At 35.8% G+C, this 24,716-nt stretch overlaps 1 protein-coding gene across 1 annotated transcript in view; it reads left to right on the top strand.

Moving 5' to 3' along the window:
• The window catches only part of LOC136043064 (coronin-7-like), a gene marked incomplete in the record, with an annotated part of 162,557 nt that overhangs the window by 102,940 nt on the left and 34,901 nt on the right, over positions 1-24,716 (top strand). The window contains 5 exon segments of the mRNA XM_065727976.1: positions 10,965-11,176; positions 16,560-16,642; positions 17,784-18,039; positions 22,412-22,558; positions 24,046-24,204. Coding sequence (XP_065584048.1) covers positions 10,965-11,176; positions 16,560-16,642; positions 17,784-18,039; positions 22,412-22,558; positions 24,046-24,204 — 857 coding nt within the window.

Genomic DNA, 24,716 nt, shown 5'->3' with positions numbered 1-24,716 from the left:
AATGTTCGACCAGAGTCATCGTTTTGCAATCGGACACGCATATTTGTAGTTAATTTTAATATTTTTACGTGTGCCCATAAATTAGAATTTTTCAGGCAAGCATTCATTCGTCTTCAATGGCTCTGGTGGTGCAGCCAATAGAGGAAGTTTAACTTTTCCTGAGGCGCAACACATTCCCATTGTTTCACCATTGAATTTCAAGGCCTTGCAATAGGGACAAATTTTAGACATTGTCCCGATTTGAACACATCTACTCAAGCTATAATCATCGACTGGGTTGTACCTGAATGCCAGGCGATAACTTTCAGGTTGCTCTGATTCCTCGGCACGCTTTCTTTTCTTACTTTCTCTATCAGCAGCATGCCTGATTTCTTGCTGTTCTTGTGATTCCTCGGCACGCTTTCTTTTCTTACTTTCTCTATCAGCAGCAAGCCTGATTTCTTGCTGTTCTTGTAATTCCTCGGCACGCCTTCTTTTTTTCACTTTCTCTTTTAGCAGCAAGTCTGCTTCCGCGTTGCTCTGGTAGTTCCTCGGCACGCTTTCTGTTCTTTTTTTCTCTATCAGCCTCAAGCCTGTTTCCTTGCTGTTCTTTTGATTCCTCGGCACGCTTTCTGTTCTTTCTTTCTATATCAGCCTCAAGCCTGTTTCCTTGCTGTTCTTTTGATTCTTTGGCACGCTTTCTGTTCTTTCTTTCTCTATCAGCTTCAAGCCTGTTTCCTTGCTGTTCTTTCGATTCCTCGGCACGCTTTCTTTTCTGACTTTCTCTATCAGCAGCAAGTTTTTTGGCATAGATTCTTTGAGCATCTTCATCGGCTTTTGCCATGGTAAGTTCATCAGTCATTGTAAACTTAAACATTAATAGATTTCTACGTGAACATATGTCTTAAATATCTTGAATGACGTCACCGTCAAAGCAAAAATGACGACAACTAATTTCATGACGTCAGTCAACACAGAAACATGACGTCACCTGATCCACAGACAGACACACAGACAGACAACTTATTTTTATATATATATATATATATATATATATATATATATATATATATATATATATATATATATATATATATATATATATATATATATATATATATATGTATATATATATATATATATATATATATATATATATATATATATATATATATATATATATATATATATAGATATATATATATATATATGTATATATATATATCTATATATATAAAAATAAGTTGTCTGTGTGTGGATCTGTGGATCTGTGGATCAGGTGACGTCATGTTTGTCCGCATATGACGTCTGAATTATTTCACACTAATACAAAAGAAGAAAAAAACTAAAAAAGGTAAAAACTACAAAAAAAACTAAAAAGAAAAAAAAACTAAAAAAGCTAAAAAACTAAAAAAAACTAAAAAAAAGGAAAAAACTGAAAAATAAAAGAGAAAAAGAAAACTAAAAAAATATGAATAAATATATATAAAAATAAGTTGTTTGTGGGTTATGTCTGTCTGTCTGTCTGTCGAGTGACGTCGTGTTTGTCTGCATATGACGTCTGAATTATTTCACACTAATACAAAAGAAGAAAAAAAACTAAAAAAGATAAAAACTACAAAAAAACTAAAAAGAAAAAAAAATAAAAAAGCTAAAAAACTAAAAAAAAATAAAAAAAGGTAAAAAACTAAAAACTAAAAAAAACTGAAAAAACTAAAAAAAGGCAAAAACTAAAAAAAAACTAAAAACTAATAAAAAAACTAAAAAAGCTAAAAAACTAAAAAAACTAAAAAAAGGTAAAAAACAAAAAAAAACTAAAAACTAAAAAAGAAAAAACTAAAAAAAAAGGAAAAAACTGAAAAATAAGAGAAAAAGAAAACTAAAAAAATATTAATAAATATAAAAAATATAAATATAAATATAATATAAATTAGCAATCAACAAAGCACCGAGACACAAATGACGACCGGGACACAGGGAGTATAAATGACGACCAGGACATAAGTAAAAAAAAAACTAAAAAAACTAAGAAATCTAAAAATCTAAATAAACTAAAAAAGAAAAAAAAGAAAAAAGGAAAAAAATAAAGGAGAAAAACAAAACTAAAAAACGAATGTATATACAGACCGGGACACCGGGATACAAATGACGACCGGGACACAGGGAATATAAATGACGACCGGGACACAGGGACACAACTACAATGGGGACGCCGGGGGGCACAGGGGGATATAAATGACGACCGGGACACCGGGACACAAGGAATATAAATGACGCCCGGGACACTCAAAGAGAAATCACAGACTGGAACACCGGGACACAAATGACGACCGGGACACAGGGAATATAAATGACGACCGGGACACAGGGACATAACTACAAAGGGGACGCCGGGGTGCACAGGGGGATATATAAATGACGATGGCGACTCAGGGAATGGTCGATTAGCAATCACCATCAACAAAGCTCAAGGGCAATCATTAGAATCATGAGGTATAGATCTGAATACGGATTGTTTTCCCATGGACCATTATATGTTGCATGTTCAAGAGTCGGTAAACCTGACAATCTATTTATATGCACAGACAATGGGACAGCAAAGAATGTTGTATATTCGCAAGTTTTACGTAGTTAAAAACATATATATATATATATATATATATATATATATATATATATATATATATATATATATATATATATATATATATCTATATTCACAGGTGGGACATAGGGACACAACTACAATGGCGCGTAACTAATATGGAGCGTAACGACTTACGCGCGCGGGGGGGCTTGGGGGGGCGCGAAGCGCCCCCACCAACTAGGTGTTGGGGTGGCGCGAAGCGCCACCCCAACAGCTAGTATATATATATATATGTTTATGTGTGTATATATGTATATTTTTTTCGTGTGTGTGTATTTAATGAGTTAGTCAGTCTTGTCAGATAAAAGGCGAATCATGGTGGTTTGGAGGTCGAAGTTAGGTTACTGCCTTAATCCATAAAATACCAAGCTATCTAGTAACGAATCCTGGTCAAAATCATCTAGTTTTACCTCCAGTTTTTATGGCACTTCGTATTAATCAAGTGACATATAGCAATCGCAAATTATGTCGGTCTGTTTGTCTGTCGATCCCGGTTTTGCTACTTTAGGCACTTCCAGGTAAGCTAGGACGATGAAATTTGGCAGGCGTGTCAGGGACCGGACCAGATTAAATTAGAAATAGTTTTCTGATTTTATCATCTGAGGGGGGAGTGGGTGGCCGGTTAATTCGGAAAAAATAGAAAAAATGAACTATTTTTTATTTACGAACGGTTGATCATATCTTAATGAAATTTGACTTTTGGAAGGATATCGTGTCTCAGAGCCCTTCTTTTAAATCCCGACCGGATCCGGTGACATTGGGGGGAGTTGGGAGGGGGAAACCTAAAATCTTGGAAAACACTTAAAGTGGAGGGATCGGAAGGAAACTTGGTGGGAAAAATAAGCACCAGTCCTAGATACATGATTGATATAACCGGAACGGATCCGCTCTGTTTGGGGTAGATGGGAATGGGGGAGGGTTAATTCTGAAAATTTAAAAAAGTGACGTATTTTTAACTTACGAACGGGTGTCCAGATATCAGTGAAATTTATATTTAGGAGGATATCGTGTCTCAAAGCTCTTATTTTAAATCCCGACCGGATCTGGTGACGTTGGGGGGAGTTTGGGGGGAACCTAAAATCATGGAAAACGCTTAGAGTGTAGAGATCGGGATGAAACTTGGTGGGAAAAATAAGCAGAAGTCTTAGATACGTCATTGACATAATTGGAACGGATCCGCTCTATTTTGGGGAATTGGGGGGGGGTCGTTAATTCTGAAAAATTAGAAAAAAATACGTATTTTTAACTTAGAAAGAGTGATCGGATATTCTTGAAACTTCATATTTAGATGGACCTCGTAACTCAGATCTCTTATTTCCAATCTCAACCAGATTCAGCGTCATTGGGGGGGGGCGGAAATCTTAGAAAATACTTAAAGCGGAGAGATCAGGATGAAACTGGATGGAAAGAATAAAAACAAGTCTAAGATAAGTGACTGACATAACCAGACCGAATCCGCTCTCTTTGGTGGAGTGGGGGGGGGATAATTCGGAAAAATGAGGTATTTGTAACTTACGAACGGGTGATCAGATCTTAATGAAATTTGACATTTAGAAGGATCTTATGCTTTAAAGCTTTTATTTTAAATTTCGACCAGGTCCTGTGACGTTGGGGGGAGTTGGAGGGGGAAACCAAAATTCTTGGAAAACGTGAAAATTGTAGTATTTTTATCTTACGAATAGGTGATCGGATGTTATTGAAACTTGATATATAGAAGGATCTTATGTTTCAGATCCTCCATTTTCGACTCAAATTGGATCCGGAGCCAAAGGGGGTTGGAGGAGGGAAACAGAAATCTTGGAAAACGCTTAGAGTGGAGAGGTTGGATGAAACTTGATGGTTGATATTTAGAAGTAATTCATGTCTCAGAGCTTTTATTTCAAATCCTGACCAGATCTGTTGACATTGGGGGAGTTGAAGGGGGAAATCGGAAATCTTGGAAAACGCTTAGAGTGGAGGAATCGGGATGAAGCTTGGTGGATAGAATAAGCAAATGTCGTAGATACCTGATTGACGTAACCGTACTGGATTCGATCGCCTTGGGGGAGTTGGGGGGAGGGGTTTAGTGCTTTGGCGAGTTTGGTGCTTCTGGACGTGCTAGAACGATGAAAATTGGTAGGCGTGTCAGGGAGCTTCACAAATTGACTTGATAAAGTCGTTTTCCCAGATTCGACCATCCGGGGGGCTAAAGGGAGAGGAAAAATTTTTAAAAAATGAGGTATTTGTAACTTACGAGTGGGTGATCGGATCTTAATGAATTTTGATATTTAGAAGGACATTCTGACTCAGAGCTCTTATTATAAATCCCGACCGGCATTAAGCCTCTGATTTTCCTTTTAAATCAATCTATTGATTCTTAGAATTTTGTTAGAGCTCATACCATTTGAGCTCTTGGCTCTTAGCTCTTCTGGCCTCGTCACAAGTGCCATATGAGCTCTTAGCTCTTGTTCAATTCTTTCTTCTAGATTTTTTATCTGGTTTCTTAATTTCTTTAGTGAGTTCTCAATGTTCAAAAATTTCGGATTGTATTCAACCGATATTGCATCATGGATTTGCAAACAATACTATCTACCGATTATTTCATCGTATTTTTGTCCTTTAGCCTTTCCACAACTTTTGAGTTTATGCTTTCCATTAGTTCATTTTTTGCTCTCTCTAACTCAGATTCAGTTGCTGCGATTCTATTTGTAGTAGCTGTAGACATTGCTGCAGTAGGCTGATTTTGGGCTTCAGTCATCATTACCTGGTAAGTTTTTGACTTAGACTTGTAGACATCTGGTGAATTAGTAAGTTCTGCGAATGCTTTCTTTACAGATTGACTAGGATTTACACTAGCATTTGTATCGTACGTCGATATTTTTGACTCAAGAAGTCGATCTCTTCGTGGGTACCATAGCAAAACACGAAGTATGTTGACTTTCCTTTGTTATCCTCCTTTCCAACTTTAATAATTCTAACTGGGCATGGAGGGTAATCTTTGAATTTCGCAAGTGCAAGATCAAACTGTTTGAAGACCGGCATCATTAACAGTTGAAATATAAAAATGAAGAAATAAAGTGAACTTTTCTTTAAGCGAGGGCCGTGTCTCGTGCCAGCAGGTATAGGATATACCCCAATAAACAAGGGAAGCGTCAGTCCCCGTTCAGCTTATCCCTGCAGTTTAAGGGAGGCCCTCCCGGCAGGTACAACGGTGCTTGCGACGGGGGAACTGCCCCTCTCCTGCTTGCAAATTAGGGTTACGTTAAAGTCCTATTAAACCGCTTTACGTGTACACTCTTTTAATCCTCGAAATTAATAATATTTCTTAATTTCTTACTGTGCTCAATTTCACTAGTTGCGCAATCCAATTAGATTCAGAGTTAAATCCAGTTTATGTCCTCACAGTTCAAAGGCTAAATCAATACTGATTTAGCTTAGGAAGGAGGGATTGGATTTTAACGAAATTTCATATTTAGAAGGACCTCGTAACTCAGATCTCTCATTTTAAATTCCGATTGGATCCAACGTCATTTGGGGGGAGCCGGAAATCTTGGAAACGCTTAGAGTGGAGAGCAGGATGAAACTTAGTGGGAAGAATAAGCACAAGTCCAAGATACGTGACTGACAGAACCGGACCGGATATGATCTTTTTGGGGGAGTTGAGTGGGGGAGGGGTTAATTCCGAAAAATTAGAAAAAATTAGGTATTTGTAACTTACGAACGGGTGATAAGATCTTAATGAAATGGTGATATTTAGGAAGGATCTTGTGGTTCAGATCTCTAATTTCAATTCCCGACCAGATGCAGTGACATTTGGGGGAGTTGGAGGGGGAAACCGGCAATCTTGGAAAACATGAAAATTGAGCTATCTTTATCTTCCGAATAAGAGGTCAGATCTTAATGAAACTTGATATATTGAAAGATCTTATGTCTCAGATGCTCCATTTTCAATCTGAATTGGGTGCGGGGACATAAGGAGTTAGAGGGGGGAAACAGAAATCTTGGAAACCGGAAATCTTGGAAAACGCTTAGAGTGGAGAGATCGGGATGAAACTTAATGGGAAGAATAAGCGCAAGTTCTAGATACTTGGTTGACATAATTAGAACGGGTCTGCTCTCTTTGGGAGAGTTGGGGGGGATTTCTAGTGCTTTGGCGAGTTTGGTGCTTTTGGACGTTTAAGGACGAAGAAAGTTGGTAGGCGTGTCAGGGACCTGCATATATTGACTTGATAACAGTGTTTCCCCGATTTTACCATCTGGGGGGGCTGGAGGGAGAGGAAAAATTGAAAAAATTTGGTATTCTTAACTTACAAATGGGTGATCGGATCTTGATAAAATTTGATATTTAGAAGGACCTCATGTCTCAGAGCTTTTTTTTAAATCCCACCGTATCCGGTGATATTGGGAGTTGGGGGAGTTGGAGGGGGAAATGGGAAATCTTGGAAAACGATTAGAGTGGAGAGATTAGGATGTAACTTGGTGGGAAGAATAAGAACAAGTTCTATATACGTGATTGATATAACCGGACTGAATCTGCTTCCTTTGGGTGAATTAGGTGAGGGGTGGGGGTAATTCGGAAAAATTGGCAAACTTGAGGTATTTTTAACTTACAAACGGGTTGTCGGATCTTAATGAATTTGATATTTAGAAGGAACTCATATCTCAGAGCTCATATCTTAAATCCCGGCCAGATCTGTTGACATTTGGGGGAGTTGGAGGGGAAAACTGGAAATCATGGAAAACGCCTAGAGTGGAGAGATCAGGATGAAACTTAGTGGGTAGAATAAGCAAATGTCGTGGATATGTGATTGACGTAACCAGACTGGATCTGCTCTCTTTGAGGGATTTAGGGGGGGGGATCAAATGCTTTGGTGAGTTCGGTGTTTCTGGACGTGCTAGGACGATGAAAATTGGTAGACGTATCAGGGACATGCACAAATTGACTGATAAAGTCGTTTTCCCCATTCGACCATCAGGAGGGCTGAAGAGAGAGGAAAAATTAGAAAAAATGAGGTATTTTTTACCTACGAGTTTATGATCGGATTTTATTGAATTATGATATTTACAAGGAACTCGTGTCTCAGAGCTCTTATTTTAAATCCCGACCGGCATTAAGCCTCTGATTGTCCTTTTAGACCAATCTATTGATTCTTAGAATTTTCTTAGAGCTCATACCATATGAGCTGTTAGTTGTTAGCTCTTCCGACCTCGTCACAAGTGCCATATGAGCTCTTAGCTGTTGTTGTCCAAACCTTGGCTCAATTTTGTTACGACAATAATAGAACAAAGGTACAAGCAATTCATTAAGTATATACATAAAAAAATTAATAGAAAAGTACACATGTTATTACATTGAGTGTTCAATATAGTGTCTTCGAATCTAGAGTTGCTTATTATTAAGTTATCACAGAGAGAGAGACGCACACACCCTTGATTATATATTTGTTTAAATCTATATATATAAAAATAAGTTGTCTGTGTGTCGGTGTGTCGAGTGACGTCAGGTCATCAGGTCGTCATGTCGTCATTATGACGATGACGTCATTAAAGGTATTTAAGACATTCGTTCACGGAAAAATGTTTAATTGTAAAATGACTGAAGAACCTACAATGTCAACAGCCGAGGAAGCTGCTCAAAGAGTCTATGCCAAAAAACTTGCTGCTGATAGAGAAAGTAAGAAAAGAAAGCGTGCTGAGGAATCACAAGAGCAACGCGAAACCAGACTTGCTGCTAAAAGAGAAAGTGAAAAAAGAAGGCTAAAAGTATTTAAGAAAATCGTTCAAAGACAAATTTTTAATTGTAAGAAGATCGTGGACGGAAAAATGTTTAATTGTAAAATGACTGAAGAACCTACAATGGCAACAGCCGAGGAAGCTGCTCAAAGAGTCTATGCCAAAAAACTGGCGGCTGATAGAGAAAGTAAGAAAAGAAAGCGTGCCGAGGAATCACAAGAACAGCAAGAAAACAGGCTTGCGGCTAAAGAACGCAAAACCGTGCAGTTAGATGAAAATCCACCTGGACAGCGAGAGTCAAAACATATCAAAACTGAAAATGATAGCGATGATGATTGGGTTTGGGATTTTGACTTGGATAAGGTCATCAATGCCTACCAGATTTTAGTTAAAGAAACAAAGGTTCGGCGATATGTATTTCATAGTGACGCTGAAAAATAAAGAAGAAAAAGAAAACTGAAAAAAGAAAAAAGGTAAAAAACTAAAAAGAAAAAACACTCAAAGAGAAATTACAGACCGGGACACAAATGACGACCGGGACAGAGGGAATATAAATGACGACCGGGACACTCAAAGAGAAATTACAGACTGGGATACCGGGACACAAATGACGACCGGGACACAGGGAATATAAATGACGACCAGGACACAGGTATTTAAGAATATCGTTCAAAGACAAATTTTTAATTGTAAGAAGATCGTTGAAAGAGAAATTTCTAATTGTAAAATGACTGAAGAACCTACAATGGCAACACCCGAGGAAGCTGCTCAAAATGAATGTATTCAAGCCGAAGTAGCTGAGTTGGTAAAGCGTTATGTTTCAGGTTCTAGGTCCGAGAGGCTCCAGGTTTGAACCTTGGCTTTAGCATTAATACAAAAGAAGAAAAAAAACTAAAAGAGGTAAAAACTAAAAAGAAAATACTAAAAAAACTAAAAAAGCTAAAAAACTAAAAAACTAAAAAAAAACAAAAAAAAGGTAAAAAACTAAAAGAGAAGAAAAACTTAAAAAAAAAGTAAAAACTAAAAAAACAACTAAAAACTAATAAAAAACTTAAAAAAACTAAAAACTGAAAAAGAAAAAAAAAACTAAAAAAAGGAAAAAACAGAAAAATAAAGGAGAAAAAGAAAACTAAAAGCCGGGACACAGGGAATATAAATGACGACCGGGACACTCAAAGAGAAATTACAGACTGGGGCACTGGGACACAAATAGCGACCGGGAGATATAAATGACGACCGGGACACTCAAAGATAAATTACAGACCGGGACACCGGGACACAAATGACGACCGGGACACAGGGAATATAAATGACGAACGGGACGCTCAAAGAGAAATTACAGACTGGGACACTGGGACATAAATGACGACTGGGATACTGGGAATATAAATGACGACCGGGACACAGGGAATGTTCGATTAGCAATCACCATCAACAAAGCTCAAGGGCAATCATTAGAATAATGAGGTATAGATCTGAATACAGATCGTTTTTCCCATGGACAATTTTATGTTGCATGTTAAAGAGTCGGTAAACCTGACAATCTATTTATATGCACAGACAATGGGACATCGAAGAATGTTGTATATTCGCAAGTTTTACGTAGTTAAAAACATATATATCTATAACGAAAAGAGAAATCTTTTCTCTTTTATCTATATTCACAGGTGGGATACAGGGGCACAACTACCATGGCGCGTAACGACTTACGCGCGCGGGGGGGCTTGGGGGGCGCGAAGTGCCCCCACCAACTAGGTGTTGGGGTGGCACGAAGCGCCACCCCAACAGCTAGTTGATTATATAATCAAGTATCTCCTCTTGTATATATAATCATATATATATATATATATATATATATATATATATATATATATATATATATATATATATATATTTATATTTGATTAAAATCAGCTGTATATATAAGAAAAAAATATTAGTAAAATTTAGAAGATATATTTACAAGATATTCTTGGTAAATGGCAAATTGGGGACATTTGAGTGTCTAAATGAATTTCGTCGTAAAGAGTGGGACGTTTGGAAGTTTTTTATGTTCTGCGCTTCAAGATATGTATTGGTAGATTTTTAAAGTATTTTTAGTTATCAAATCTGGTGTCATGGTGTTTGCAAAGTAGTTTTGTTGGTTTTGACACCTTGAGATGTTGGAAAAGCTCTTTTTCGGTTTTCTATGCCATTTTGTACCTTATCTGGGCCAGATAAAGAAGGGAAAGACCCTTAGGACGGATCATTGCTATGGAAAGGCTAAAAATTTATTCAGCTACTGTCTCTTTCCAAGGCCATGTCCAAAGGGGCTTCTGGGTTTTAGCAATCCTGTCCACTTTAAAGATAAAAATTACTTAGAAATGTGCCATCATCGGTTATAGAAGAGCTAAAGAAGACCTTTTTGATGCTCACCTCCTCCTTCCCCTGACGCTCACCAATCTCTGAGCGATTTTCTTCAATATATAAATATTCTCTGTGTATCGGAATCGTAAAAGACATCGATGTGTCTCGATAGTTTTTCATCCGTTTATATTATATTTTTTTTCCGAAAAGCAGCCTTGGTTCAGCTTAGCGTTACTGATACTGACCTTCAAGATTAGTTAATTTAAATTTTTGTTTCCAGGCATGCCTGAACTCCAGGACACCATATATTCTTGTAGTTGGAATATAGATGGCACTGCGATCGCGATGAGCTGCAAGGACAGGAAAATTAGGATTGCTGATCCTCGTGCCAAAAAAATAACTCACGAATCTGAGAGTCATTCTAGTCAACGGGAATCCCTAGTCACTTTTCTCAAGGATTCAAATAAAATTGTTTCTTCAGGATTTGATTCTGTAAGTTTTGTCATAATAAGATTCTGAATGGATTACCTTGATTAATTATTAGATGAACTGCAAACTGCTGTTTGTATATATATATATAAATATATATATATATATATATATATATATATATATATATATATATATATATATATATATATATATATATATATATATATATATATATATATATATATATAACGCAAGTAGTTATTAATAAATGAGTTTTATCGAAAACAAATTCCATCTAAACAGTGGCAAACAAACAGTCACTGAATTCCCGGGATTTCAAGTACACAGAGATCGAGGCTGAAAATATATACTTTAGAAATAGGTTCATTGGCTTCACAATATTAACAACTAGAACTTGAGAACCGGCTAATTTATTGCACTGATCATTTAGTGAAAACTGAACAAATTAGATTTTGAGAGCTTTAAGTAAAAATAAAAATACAACTAAAGAAATAAAAAAGAAAATAAGAATATTTTTTTCATTTCATTGCTTTAATTAGTAACGAAGAAAGTAATCCTACGTAATAAATATCAAAATTGTCATTTAAATCGAACTCATAGTTTTCCTTGCACTTGACGTAACCTCACAAAACTTGGTCCCTTTCCTTACACAATTTGACCTCCCTTTAAACTCAACTAACTCAGAAACTAACCGAATCAAATTGGTTATTTGTTATTTCCAAATCAGAGGATCTATTTTATCCTCTATGAGTTGACATTGCTGGATGTGCAGGAACACAAATAAATACTTGTGTATGGGGGAGGGGGATTTATCAAATAAAGGATATACTTGAACTGCTTGTAGTCTATGCTATGTGTAATTATAGAGCAAAGTGCAAAAGTTTTTCAATACAAGCGTTTATCGAATCTAATTAAAGTGTGTTTTGTTATCCCTTTTGTCAATCAATACTAAGTAAGGTATGCTCTTTATTAAGGAATGTCCATTTAAGAATTGCTAAAAATAGAGATTCATCAGTTAAGAAATAGAAAACTTAGTCCACTTGTCTTGAAACCTGTGTTTCTGCCTATTCTGATCTTTCATATTATTTTCCTTGTTCAATTCTTTCGACTCTCAGTTTAACTTATTAATAATGGTTAAAAAATAATAATAATAATTTATTTCTTACCCACTTACAAAAGGGAAAAAGTGGAGTTCAAGGAGAAAAAAACAAAGAACTACAAATAGCACAAAAAAAAAAAAAAATAACACGAAAAACACAAATTCAAGAAAAAGAAACAACAATTTAGCAAAAGAGGTGGATAAGAGGATTGTTAGGACCAAGACGGATTGGCGCTTTGTCAATTAATTTTGAACTTAGTTTTTCCACTGAGAGAGCAATATCCGTTGCCTGATATTTACTAATTAACCTTCAGTTCCGAAATAATCGTGGTAAATAAAGTAAGAAATTACAATACCGATAGTAATCCGTCTTGACCCTCTTTACGTCACCTTTATTCAGAAGCATATAAAACCCTGCACAAAATAACACAGAAGGGTCGCAGAAACTAGAGTATGGCTTTGTAAGTGCTTGTCCCCGGAAGTGTCTATGGTTTCCAACAATTTTAGATTACCCAGTTTAAGCCTAAATTGAACATCCTGAATTGTTTGAAAACGAAAAGAACTTAGAGAATTGCAAACAGAAGTCCCAAGCCATGGAAAAGAAGTGACTTGTGGTACAGAAAAAGAACTGCAATCCAAAGGAAGAGACAAAATAACCCCATTAAATATAAGAAATTCAAATTTATCTACTTTTAGCAATAATCCAATTCTTGCAAATGTATCAGCGATGGATCGGACGGAACGCGCTAAACCGGTCTCAGTTCGGTTAATAAGAAGCAAGTCGTCAGCATAAGCTAAGTATGATACGTCTGTGAATCCTGTAAAACAATAACTACGTATACCAGACAAAACATTTTCACATTCATTGACTGGTCACTCTTGACTGGTATATGTCCAAAAAAATCACCATTTCCTGACTTTAATCTTAAATAAGAATTTGAATACCAAAACTTCAAAACCAGAATCACAGACGCATTCATACCAAGTTGACTAAGAGCATACCAAGCCTGAGCATGGCAAACACTATCGAATGCTTTAGATATATCAAGGGTGCAAAAATGAATACTATAACTACTCCGAGTGGCTTCCGTAATAAGCTGTGCTAAAACACGATGAGCATGTTGACAGCTCAGACCTGACCTGAAGCCGAACTGGTTAGCCTCATAATTAACAAATTCGTCGATACGTCGAAGTAGAACGTACTCAAATAATTTACTTAGAGTACAGGCGACGGTAATCGGCCTGTACGAATTACACGAATTTAGATCTTTTCGTTTCTTTAATATAGAAGTAACACTTCCACATAAAAATGAATCAGGAACAATAGACCTTGAAAGGCACATCTGAAATAATAACTGAAGATGCGATAGAAGTTCAGATGACCTCGGATAAAGATGAGCCACACAAATACCATCAAGGTCACAAGACTTTGACTTTAAGTTTAACCTTTGAAGAGATTTCATAATATTAGATTTATCAACAGGTATAACATGTCTTTGGCTCACACTATTAGGAAGAACCTTCACCACTAAAGCAATAAAACGGCTATGAACATCATAATTAATCGTGGAAAAGATGCGCGTATAATGTTTAATCCACGAAAATCTTGTAATAAAATCACTAGAAGAAAATTCTTCGAGTTTCGACGTACTCAGCACTGTTTACCATTAGACGGAAATTCAGCGGCCGAAAACCGAACTACACGAAGATGACGCTTATAAGCCGATTTAGTTCTCTGCTTGATGCTGAAAACTTGCCCACTAGAAGGTCTACCGCAAGCAATCCACATTTTCAACCTAAACTTGGCTTGGTTCTTCATTTTCTTAAATTCCGGACCACACTTCCAAAAGGTTTTACGGGTGTTAAGTCGCACGCGAATCAACGGAACAGCTATTGCTTCAGCTTGTTTAATTCTTGAACAGAGATAAATCAAACGAGTCGCCAATCCCTTTTGCGATTCCGTAGAACTTCCTTTCCAGAACCTTCACATCCGATCCACGCAAGACCGATCGGGCTGAATCGCAAAAGACGCTTGCCGCAACGCTGTCAATATCCACTATTGCTCTGTCTCCAGAGGCGCGAATATTCTCAACACATCCATGTCCGGCAATTTTATCAGTCACAGCTTTTCGTGTCGACGGATTGTCAAGATCACGCGGTATCTTCGTGATAACGATTGTCGCTTGATTCGTTACAACTGGAATAGAAGCAGCACCTTCCTCTGCTAATTCTGGGAAGTGGAGATCATAAGCAGTCACCTTATCTTTAATTTGGAGAAGGTCTGTTGAAGAGCATTAATTTTTGCCGAGAGCCTAGAATAGGCTACTGCAGGCAAACACGGAACCTCTGTGGGGGAACGTATCACGAAAACAGGAATGATAGGAAAAGGCTGAGTTTTCATTTTCTGAAACTGTTCAAGCATGTCCTTCAGGTGATTCATTAGAGCGTTTGGTCCCGTTCGTTTAGGACAAGCATCCGTAATCGACAGCTTCTTCCCCTTCGTAATATCAGCCAGCTCAAAAAAGTCAACAGCTGATTTTAAAATAACTGCATCTTCTACTCATCTCTCCAGGTTATACTGAAGAAAGTTCAGAACGGGGGAAAAAAACTAAACATTCCGAGGGTTCAAGATCAAAGTCCATTTTCCTTGCACATTTGTCAATCCAAACCAGTAATAGGTTTATCTGTAAGACAATGCGTCTACATCGCTTGAGAGCTGAATGGATACAGTGGTATTTCGGAGTCAATTTTTTTGGCTTTGGGCTATTTTGGCACGCCTTCTTCAGGTTGCGAACAAAGCTAGATGCAAACTGAATGATGAAGCCGAGGAACAAGCGAAATGTAAGGGCCCCCTCAACTATTCCCCGCAATTTACGGGTAACTTAATACCGGCGGGTACAATACGTCGCTTGCGGGAGGCCCCTTCCCCTCTTCTGCTTGTTCTCAGTACGCTTCTTAATGATATGAAATCAAAAATTATCTACGGTCACTGAAATAATTAGAGTTGAAACCACTGAATTAATGCAAGTTTAAAATCCAAAAAAAATGTTTTCACTCTGAATCTAGGTCTAGTTGAACCATAGCAAATATTATGAAATAACAACTGAATTAGCTACGGTCACTGAATTAATTCAAGTTCACAGCACTTAATTAATACAAGTCCAAAGTAGGCTTTAAAATCCAATAAATCCAAAGAGGTGTTCGCACTTTGAAAACTAAATGATAACTTACTGCAGTCTAAGCCTAAAAACGTCCATTCTAAGAAATAGTAAAAACTCCAGGCACTTAAATCTGCCATATTTGGCTAATAATTTTCTATCGTTTCCAAATATTTCTATTCACAGTTTTTCTTCTCACAATATAATGAGCTTTGATACAAATATGTGTATCTTTTTCCATGCATAAGTAATTATGATTGTTTTAAGGTAATTTTCAGAATTTCGGGTGATTTTTTTCTAATATGGAATAAAGTATCTCTTTAAGGGCCCCTTTAAGCGCTCAAAATAAAATCTAAAAATAAAGAGATTGGTATATTTGAAAAGAGCTAAAAAAGACATCAAAGCGTGTGTCCACCTTTTAGTTTTGCTGTGTTAATGGCAAAAACTCTAAACTCATACCGAAAAAGTTTTGTATTGTGACTACAGTTTCCTTCACAAGATCTTTTGACCAGTCGGTTCAAGAGATTTTGCTCTTTAAAATTTGGTTTCTGGGATCTACTTCCCTACAACCGGTGCCTTTTTGGTTAGAAAGAAGAAAAAAAATTATTGCTTCCATCTCTTTGTTTGGGAAAAGATCTTCTAATTTCTGCTTAATAGGACTAGTCTCAAAATTTCGAATCTGCTGTGTAATTTCCTTACCTTCTCCAGTGGCGGTTCTGGTACCTCTTGAGTCCGGGGCAAAATCTTGATTAGTGCCTCCTCCCCTGTCTCCCACAAAATTTTCGTAACAAATTTTTATAAAATTTTCATTTATTAACGAAATCATATTTAATTTATTAATTGGTTAATAATTTCTTATTTAACATTCCATTATTTAATTTAATTATTTTCATTGCTATTATCTAATTATTATTTCCGTTTATTAACTGCGCCCTCTATTTTAATAATAAAAAAAAATTTAAAATTACAAAATGATTATAATTGCTAGATTATTTATTTGAAATGTTGCATCCTTAAAATATTTGCGCCCGGGGCAAGTCACCCCTCTGTCCCTCCCCTAAAACTGCCTCTGACTCTTTCCCTCCTTATGTTCATATCAAGTAATATTTTAAGAGATATTCTTTTTCTTCTTTCTTATTTTTACTATATTGGCACACGTTTTCAGAGTCGTCAACGCCAAGTGTGCCTCCGCGATCTCAGAAATTTTCAAAAAGTGCAGAATACACTGACGTTTGATAGTTCAACGGGGTAAGTTTGCATACTTAATTCATAAATTACCTCCTCTCCTTCTATTATTTATATTTTTACTAAACTATCAGATACCATTAAATGCATTCCTTTGTTGATAATTAATATTGACTGGGTGAAGTGAAATGCAACCTAGTGTAGGGACATATGTCTTATCTCACCCCAGTGAACCAATGGGTAGGCACAGAAATTTTCTATAAGGAATAGGGGACTAGATTTGTCAAAACGGCTTATAAAAGAGCACATTACTTATGAGAATTATTACGGAAAGCATTGTTCTTATGGGGAGGGGATATCAGACTAAAAAAGAAGATACGGTTGGTGCTTGGACAAGATGTTTCAAGTACTGTTTTGCCGTGTGGTGGCATCCCTAGGAATCCCAACATCTTTGGATGGCCAGGGCCAGCTATACAAGGAAATAATGCCTTCGTGAAGGTGAAGATAGGTGAATATACCGTGAAGGTTACTTATGGTTGAGATCAGATGGATATTTTATTTATTTTTTGGCCAGCTATGTTTTGTTAAATATAAATACAATTTCCCTATTAGAAGGAATCAGTATTGAATGCCCAGTACCGGTAAAATGTACCAGTAAGTTTTTTATTGATATTCAAAGGAGGATCTTTTTTGTCAATAAATTTTTTAGGAAGATGTAAGATAATTTCACTTTTAATAAGACTTATCACACAGAATTCACATAGCGACCTCAATTTGTCATTTTTGCTTGTTTCTGTCAGAAAGCAGATTTACCTCTTCTTTTATTCATGCACTACTCTCTGATGCGAATTGCAAATGTTTGAAGGGCAAGTTTAATTTTGAAATTCTAACTTAAGAAAATTCAAAATATTTGAATTGTATCTAAATTATAACGATCAGTCCTAAAGAAGTATTGACTTCTTGAAAAATCTGTTTAAAATTCGTGATTCCATGTGCTGTTTCTTTATGCAGTTCTCACGTGCGTTTTTTGAAATTTACAGCCTGGAGGGAGGCAATTGCAATTTTGGTCCACTCCAGATGGCGTCTTGCTTTTAGTTTAGCTGTTTCATCTTAAGGAAGCTAGATTTCTGCTATATATTACTAGGTTTTACTCTTACAATTTTATCTCGATATTATATATATGTTTTTTTTTTCTTTTTGTTAGCATTTTACTGCCTCTCCATGACGTGGACACCGGTATGACGTTTCTTTGTGGGAAAACAGACACGTCTATCTTCTATTACGAAATAGGTGACAAAGAACCATTCTTCGCTGAAGGTCTAAAACATACAGGCCAGCAGATGAAAGGCGCTTGCCTTGTTCCAAAGAGGGCATTGAACGTAATGGAAGGTGAAGTCAACCGAATACTGCAACTTGTTGCTGGAGGGGTAGTTCCGGTTTCTTATATTGTCCCTAGAAAGGTTTGTATTTATGTTCTAAAATAGAAGTTATGAACTGCTTGATCTTAGACTTTTTTTACTGTTTTCTTGTTGTTGTTGTTGTTTGGATTATTTTTGAGACGCTTTCGCGTAATCTGAACACTGGAACGAAATTTTGAGCCTCGTAGTGTGTTTCTACAGCTGAGTTCGAACTCTGGGTCCCGTATTACCAAGCTGAGATCAAACGTGATGGATCAAAGATTAGGGTTACCGCTCCCTAGGGAGGGGGTCCAGTCTAATTTAGTACAGTTTTATTTACAGTTTACGAATCTATTGACGCCCCTGGTTTTGGTGCAGTTTAATTTTGTAACGAATGATTGTCTCCGCATAAATGTTTGATTCATAAAAAAACTCGTACAAATGGTAAATGACACGTGGAAAGAATTCATAAAATGCAAGAAAATTCTAGAATCTTCCACAACTCGTCTGCAGATTATCTAATCTGTCAATAAAAGAGAAACAATAGCTTTTAGACTAACCTACAATTTAACTGGTATTTCCAATGTTGCCTTTTAAAGAAGGGAATAACTTTCGGAAAGGACCTACTCCTAATTTGCTGAAGACTTCATTATGTTTTATTGTGCAAGATTCTACGGACTGGAGAGTTTTTTAGTGGGTTCAGGGATAGAGTGGATTGATCAGAAAAAGTAACTTTTGAGATAGAAGCCACACAATTCAACTGACTAAAATTGAATTACTTACTACTGGTTATAATCCATATTATGAATTTGATCGTTTTGTGGTTAAAGTAGGGAGCGATAAACAAAGAAAACCTATAGGACCCTTTTTTCTACTGACAAACCGAGATCTAAATTTAGAATTTGGATTGGAAATATGCCATTCCGCTGAAAATCTTGGTCAGGAATATGGTGTTCCACTGACAATTGGGATTATTAAAGTTCAGGATTGAGAAGCTCGTAACCTAGTGTGATTCCAACACTTTAGCTTGAAAAAAAAAGGATTTTACTGGGTCGTGGATTGGTCATATAAACATTCCTCTTTCACGGAACATAATTTGACAATCCAGTATTATAAACCGGTTTACAAAGATCTTTGTTCGACTGATAAGTTTGAATCTTGTTTCGAGATTCTAGTTTGTCAGAGGGAAAAAATGTTTGCTGCTTGTAGTTTCTAAGATTGAAAATTTTGAGTCATGAATTTGGTAAGGATTCCAAGTAAACGCATCAAGTACCATGCAACAAGTTATTTGTAGGAAACGCTCTTTTTTATGCTTCTTTCACTAGTCTCATTTCCCTGAATGTACTTCGAAAATATATTATATTAACGACTGGAGTAACAATTGAACAAGATGGGGTATATTTTCCGTAAGTGATAAACCTGACATCAAAAGATGTAGTCTTTTTTTACGTTTTAACTCTAATAAACTATAGTACAACTTCTAATATCCAGCTGGAAAACTAATAAATAGTTGCTCTACCAGATGTTGGTTAAAATTTCTTTGATTTAATTTGAGAGGCATTGGCAGTGGCGACAGCAAAAATAAAGAGCAAAACTGAAAACAGAAGTAAAGCCTTACGCTGAAACTAGACAGTATGTATAAGCTAATATTAGATATTCATTATTTTTGTATTCAAACTTCCCCTGAGTGTGCAATTCAAATATAGTGGGAACAGTTATTGCAAGTTCTTTTCCGACAGATAGTTAGAGTTATTGCTCAATAATTCTTTAGAAATTCACGCTACATAACGATTATCGGTATCAATTATTGGGGAGTAAAAGTATATTGAGAACTTAGAATAATAATTGAAGTGTGTTTACTAAGTTTTGGATATTACATTTTATCAGCTAAATCTTCTTAAATTGTGCATATTTTTTGCTCCTTTGATACTATCATGTTATTTTGGTAGATGTGACGGTTTTTGAAATCATGTGGATGTCAAATTTGAGCTCAAAAACTCAATGACTTACGAAAGATTGTGTAATTGTAACTAATTCAAGGACACGTGTTCGAACTTTGAAACTTAATGCTGAAAAGTGTTTTCGTTGAATTTTCAGGTAGAGGCCTATTGACGAACGACAAAAGCCTACGATCCTGTACTAAGCCTTATGTGACACTATATATTGTAGTTACAGCTCAATCAATAGATCAGATCGGGACAGTTATCTTTAACTTAGTTAAAAATTTGTGAGACATAATTCTTTTTCGCTGAATAGGTTCTGAAACAAAACCACATCTGTGCGAATTGATAAACTCCCATATGCATTTTATTTATTCTAATGGATGATTGTTTGAAGGTTATGTTAGTTTACACCCGTTCTAACAATGTCTGAACTAAGTATTTGCTGACTCTGGAACCTGAAACGAAAAGTGGGACTTCCAAACATTTAAGCTATATTTTTCATTATTACCGTTATTGTAATCTATGTTTCCTTTAGAAAGCCAAAGAAATATCACATGTATACTTCAGCCATGTGCTATTTCCATGAATGACAGGGTTTATGAGCTTTTTTATATGAACTCTTAATGAGACCAGTTTCACTTAATCTGTGAGAACAAGCAGTGCAGAAAATATCAAAAAAATAATTCACTGTCAGGTTTGATTCCAATGCCCCAATCATCTGGAGGCGAAAATATCCAGGATTTTTGGTTCTAGCCTAAGTATGGCAAATGGCAAGTGTTCATTTTTGCTTATTCAGATTGGTCCATTTTAAGATTATTTAATGTTTGATTGCAAAAAAGTTTGCTGTCGTTTATATATATTATTTGTTACTTATGGAAATATTGTGAATATAATAATAATAGTAATTTATTCCTCACACCTCTCAATATAAAATTTCCACATATCTGACACCTTATTAAAAGAAAAATGTTATGGCAGGGTGTAGACAAGGTGATGGCAGGGTGATCGACGGCGGCACGATATGCAAAGTTAAGAGTCAATCAAGTAATTTAACAATGGCATAAAGAAATGATGTGTTTCTGTTCGTATTCAGTTCGATTGAGCTTATTATACTTAATAAGCTGATGTCAATTATTCTAAAAGTGAAAATATATCCAAGGCTTGAGCTGTTCCTTTGCATTTGATTCTTGTTACATTTTGAACTCAATTAGAAGCACAATAAAAGTTTAGGATGACAACGGTGTTGCACAGGGTTGACAAGATTGTACCCTGAGGGAATGGTATAGGTTTTACACCCCCCCCCCCCCCGAATGTTTGAAATGAGTATAACGCGACTAAAATAACTCAAAATAATATTTATCATGCTTGTCTCCCTCAACCAAAATACTAGGCTCTGCTATGCTATGTGGTCCACAGTTTGTGGGATTACTTTGATGTTTAAATTGTCAATGAACAATTTATTTTATTTTTATTTATTTATTATTTTATTACACTACGACAACTGAAGCTTATTTTTAATTCCGTCACTTACTAGAGGCATTCAAGTCAGCCCATTATTTGATTAGTGTTCTAAAATTCAACTCTTCTTCTATTTTTTGACGCATTATATTCTAATCTATCATTTGCTTGTGGCTGGTAAGTTATTCGTACTGTAAGCTTACAAAGTCGTCTACTAAAATGTATTCGAGATGCTGACTTGACCATTTTCTTCTTTCTTACCAAAGAAATTGTGATTCCACAGAAGATTTATTTTTAGTATTTTTTGGACTGTTCAATTCATTTTGGCAAGAGAAAAAGGCTAATGGACCTGATAAGTAATATCGTTGCTAAGATTTACCCACCAAAGAATTTAGTTTTTTCTTTGCAAAAAATTGCTTATTGCTATTATAAAGATAATTATTTTTATAAAGGAATTGAACTGTTTCTAACTCTTCTTTATTCTTTTTTTCTGTTTACTTTCTTCTTTTCAATCTGTATACACGGTGTGATCTCTTATTTTCATGTTTTATGTTTAATTCTTTTCACGATGAACTTTTTGATCGCTAAATAAGACGCCTAAGAAAAGAATTTTTAGGTCTGATTTTTATTTTTAATTCAGTATCGTGAAACACCAATATATTTCAGGATAACTTCAGGCCGCTGTCTTAGATCCTAAGGAAGCATAAAACCCATTTATTAATGGGCTTTAGATTTTACTAGTTATTAAGATTTTAATTTAGAATCTTAATAATTAAGGTTTAATTTTAAGATTAAATTTAATTTAATTAGCAAATTTAAGAGTTTACTAATACCGAAATTTAGCTAGCGCTAATTTAAGTCATCCAAATTTTCCTTAGAATTTTCTGATAGTATATAGAATTGAACGAAAAATTCTGATTTGCTCAAATTAGCTAGCTAGATAACATCTTATTTTGAATGTGTCTTTACTTGCTTGTTTTAGACTTATCTCTGACTGGGCCGAAACGATGTAATGACACATGTTTCTGTTACAGTCATACCGAGACTATCATGCTGATCTCTTTCCTGAAACAAACGGGTATGACCCCCCTCTTACAGCACAACAATGGGCAGATGGCATGAACCGTAGTGTCTCAAAGGTGTCACTAGACCCAAATATGTGGAAAGAACGACCCCAAAAGGTAATCATTTCGTGTATAATGAATACAACATGTCTCACAAAAGGTTTTATATTGTAATGATCCCGTAAAGAATCATTTAATCAATAGTTTTGATCGGGGGCGTCAATTGATGGGAGGATGGTATTCCCCCCCCCCCTAGATTGTTTTACTCCTTCTTCTAAATTTTGAAAAAAAACCTTTTGGGGCATTTCCGTTAAAATATACCTCTTTTGGTGTTGTCACTGAAAAATTGAAAAAAGTAGACCCCTCACCCCCATAGATTGCTGTGAATTTACGGCACTGGATTGGTGTTATGAGTTCCTCTACTTTCAGCCAGTGATACTTCAAGTCTATATAAGCTGCTATAAGTTGTAACTGTATTTATCCAGACAAAATTGTTATTTTTATCTCTTCTTTGAATGTGTTTTCCCCTTCGTTTTTGTTTTTTTTTTCTTACTTGTGGGACTTAATTGTTGACAAGAAAGCATATTGTACGTGAAATTTTTGTCCATAACTTAGTTTGGAAGAATATGGGAGGGGGTGGGAAGTCGCCTCCTAAATTCAGTGTAATTTTCGTTTTTTAATATTCAATATGTTCTATACATTTTCCACTCCTTTTGGATGAAGGTTATTTGGAATGTAGGAGTGTCCCACCTCTGAGCTATCTATGATAATTTTTATGAAGACTGTGATGAGGCCATTAGAGCGTAGATTAGATAAACTGAGCGTTGTGCTAATAAAATGTTTACTGCTTTATGGTTGAAATTTTAATTTGTCCCTGTTTTTATTGTTTTCCTTTTTTATTATTTAAAACGGACAGTGAATTTGTGTCGGAGATATCTGCCATGTATTGGTAATTGCTAGTTACCCATGGATTTTTCTTCTTGTATATTCGAAACAAAATTTTAAAGCCTTAGGACCCTTCAGAGTACAATTGTGTCAACCCTGTACAATACCGTTGGCGTCCTAAGGCATTAGAGCGTAGATGAGATAAACTGAGCGTTGTGCTAATAAAATTTTTACTGCTTTATGGTTGGAATTTTAATTTGTCCCTGTTTTTATTGTTTTCCTTTTTTATTATTTAAAACGGGACAGTGAATTTGTGTCGGAGATATCTGCCATGTTTTGGTAATAGCTAGTTACCCATGAATTTTTCTTCTTGTATATTCGAAACAAAATTTTACTTTAGTGAAAACAAAATGTTCCTGCAAAGCAGCACAATCTGTTCTTTTGGAAAATAAGGCGATAGATGTGCTATCCGATATTTGCTAACAATTTGATTCATTTTAGTTTCAACTTCTTAAAAAACACAAAATTTATATTCATATGTGCCTTAGGTTTCAAAATAAGAAGTAGTTATTTCCCTTTTGTGAGCTTCTTTTCCTGTAATTAAACTTTATTACTGTTTTCTTTTCTGTTCTATCGCACTTTCATATTCTACTAGATACATTTTTTTTCCTGACGAATTTTTACGGTCACTCTAAGCTTTGTTGCTGTTTTGATTGTAGATAGTTCGAGGTCCTCTTATGCAGAGAAGGGAAGATCCACTTGAAGTGAAGAACGGGGTTGTATCATCTGGAATCAGTATGACTGATGGTAATGAGTCACTTCCTGTAAAATTATCTCAACAAAAGAATGAGAATTTGTTGCCCAAACCCAAGCCAAGGGTGAGTTTTATTTTTTCCTTAGAAGGATATATCAAGAATATTTTGGTGTGTCTAGTAAAGAACAAGGCTGTGTTTCCTTTCGGTACTAAATACACTATGGTGTACAGTGCAATGCACCAAGAGCTGACCGAAGTTCAAATCAGCCCTCGTTGATTCAGAAACGCAACAAACTTCTCCCTTATACTGACCCCATATCAGTTTGAAGAAGCATATACAAAAAGCAAATTAAGGGGTAATATTTGCACTCCTTCCACATTTCATTTCTCTTTCACAGGTCATTTACTTTTTGAAAATCGGAACAGTAATTATAGACTAGTTATTGTAGGCACTGCTTGTGGCGGCCATGTCTATACCTCGTTGTTTTTTACATAGTACTATGAGACAAACGAAAACTGTCCCATATCTGTTTAACCTGCAACAGAATTATGTAGCTTTTAGCCAACAATTCTATCTATTTCATTCATGAGGTTAAAAAAACGGTTGAATTCCTACGTAGAGACATGCCATAGATC

Source organism: Artemia franciscana, chromosome 2 (assembly GCF_032884065.1).
Source record: "Artemia franciscana chromosome 2, ASM3288406v1, whole genome shotgun sequence".
NCBI lineage: Eukaryota > Metazoa > Arthropoda > Branchiopoda > Anostraca > Artemiidae > Artemia > Artemia franciscana.
Note: the sequence above shows the minus strand (reverse complement) of the source record. Positions and strands in the feature narration are given on the sequence as shown.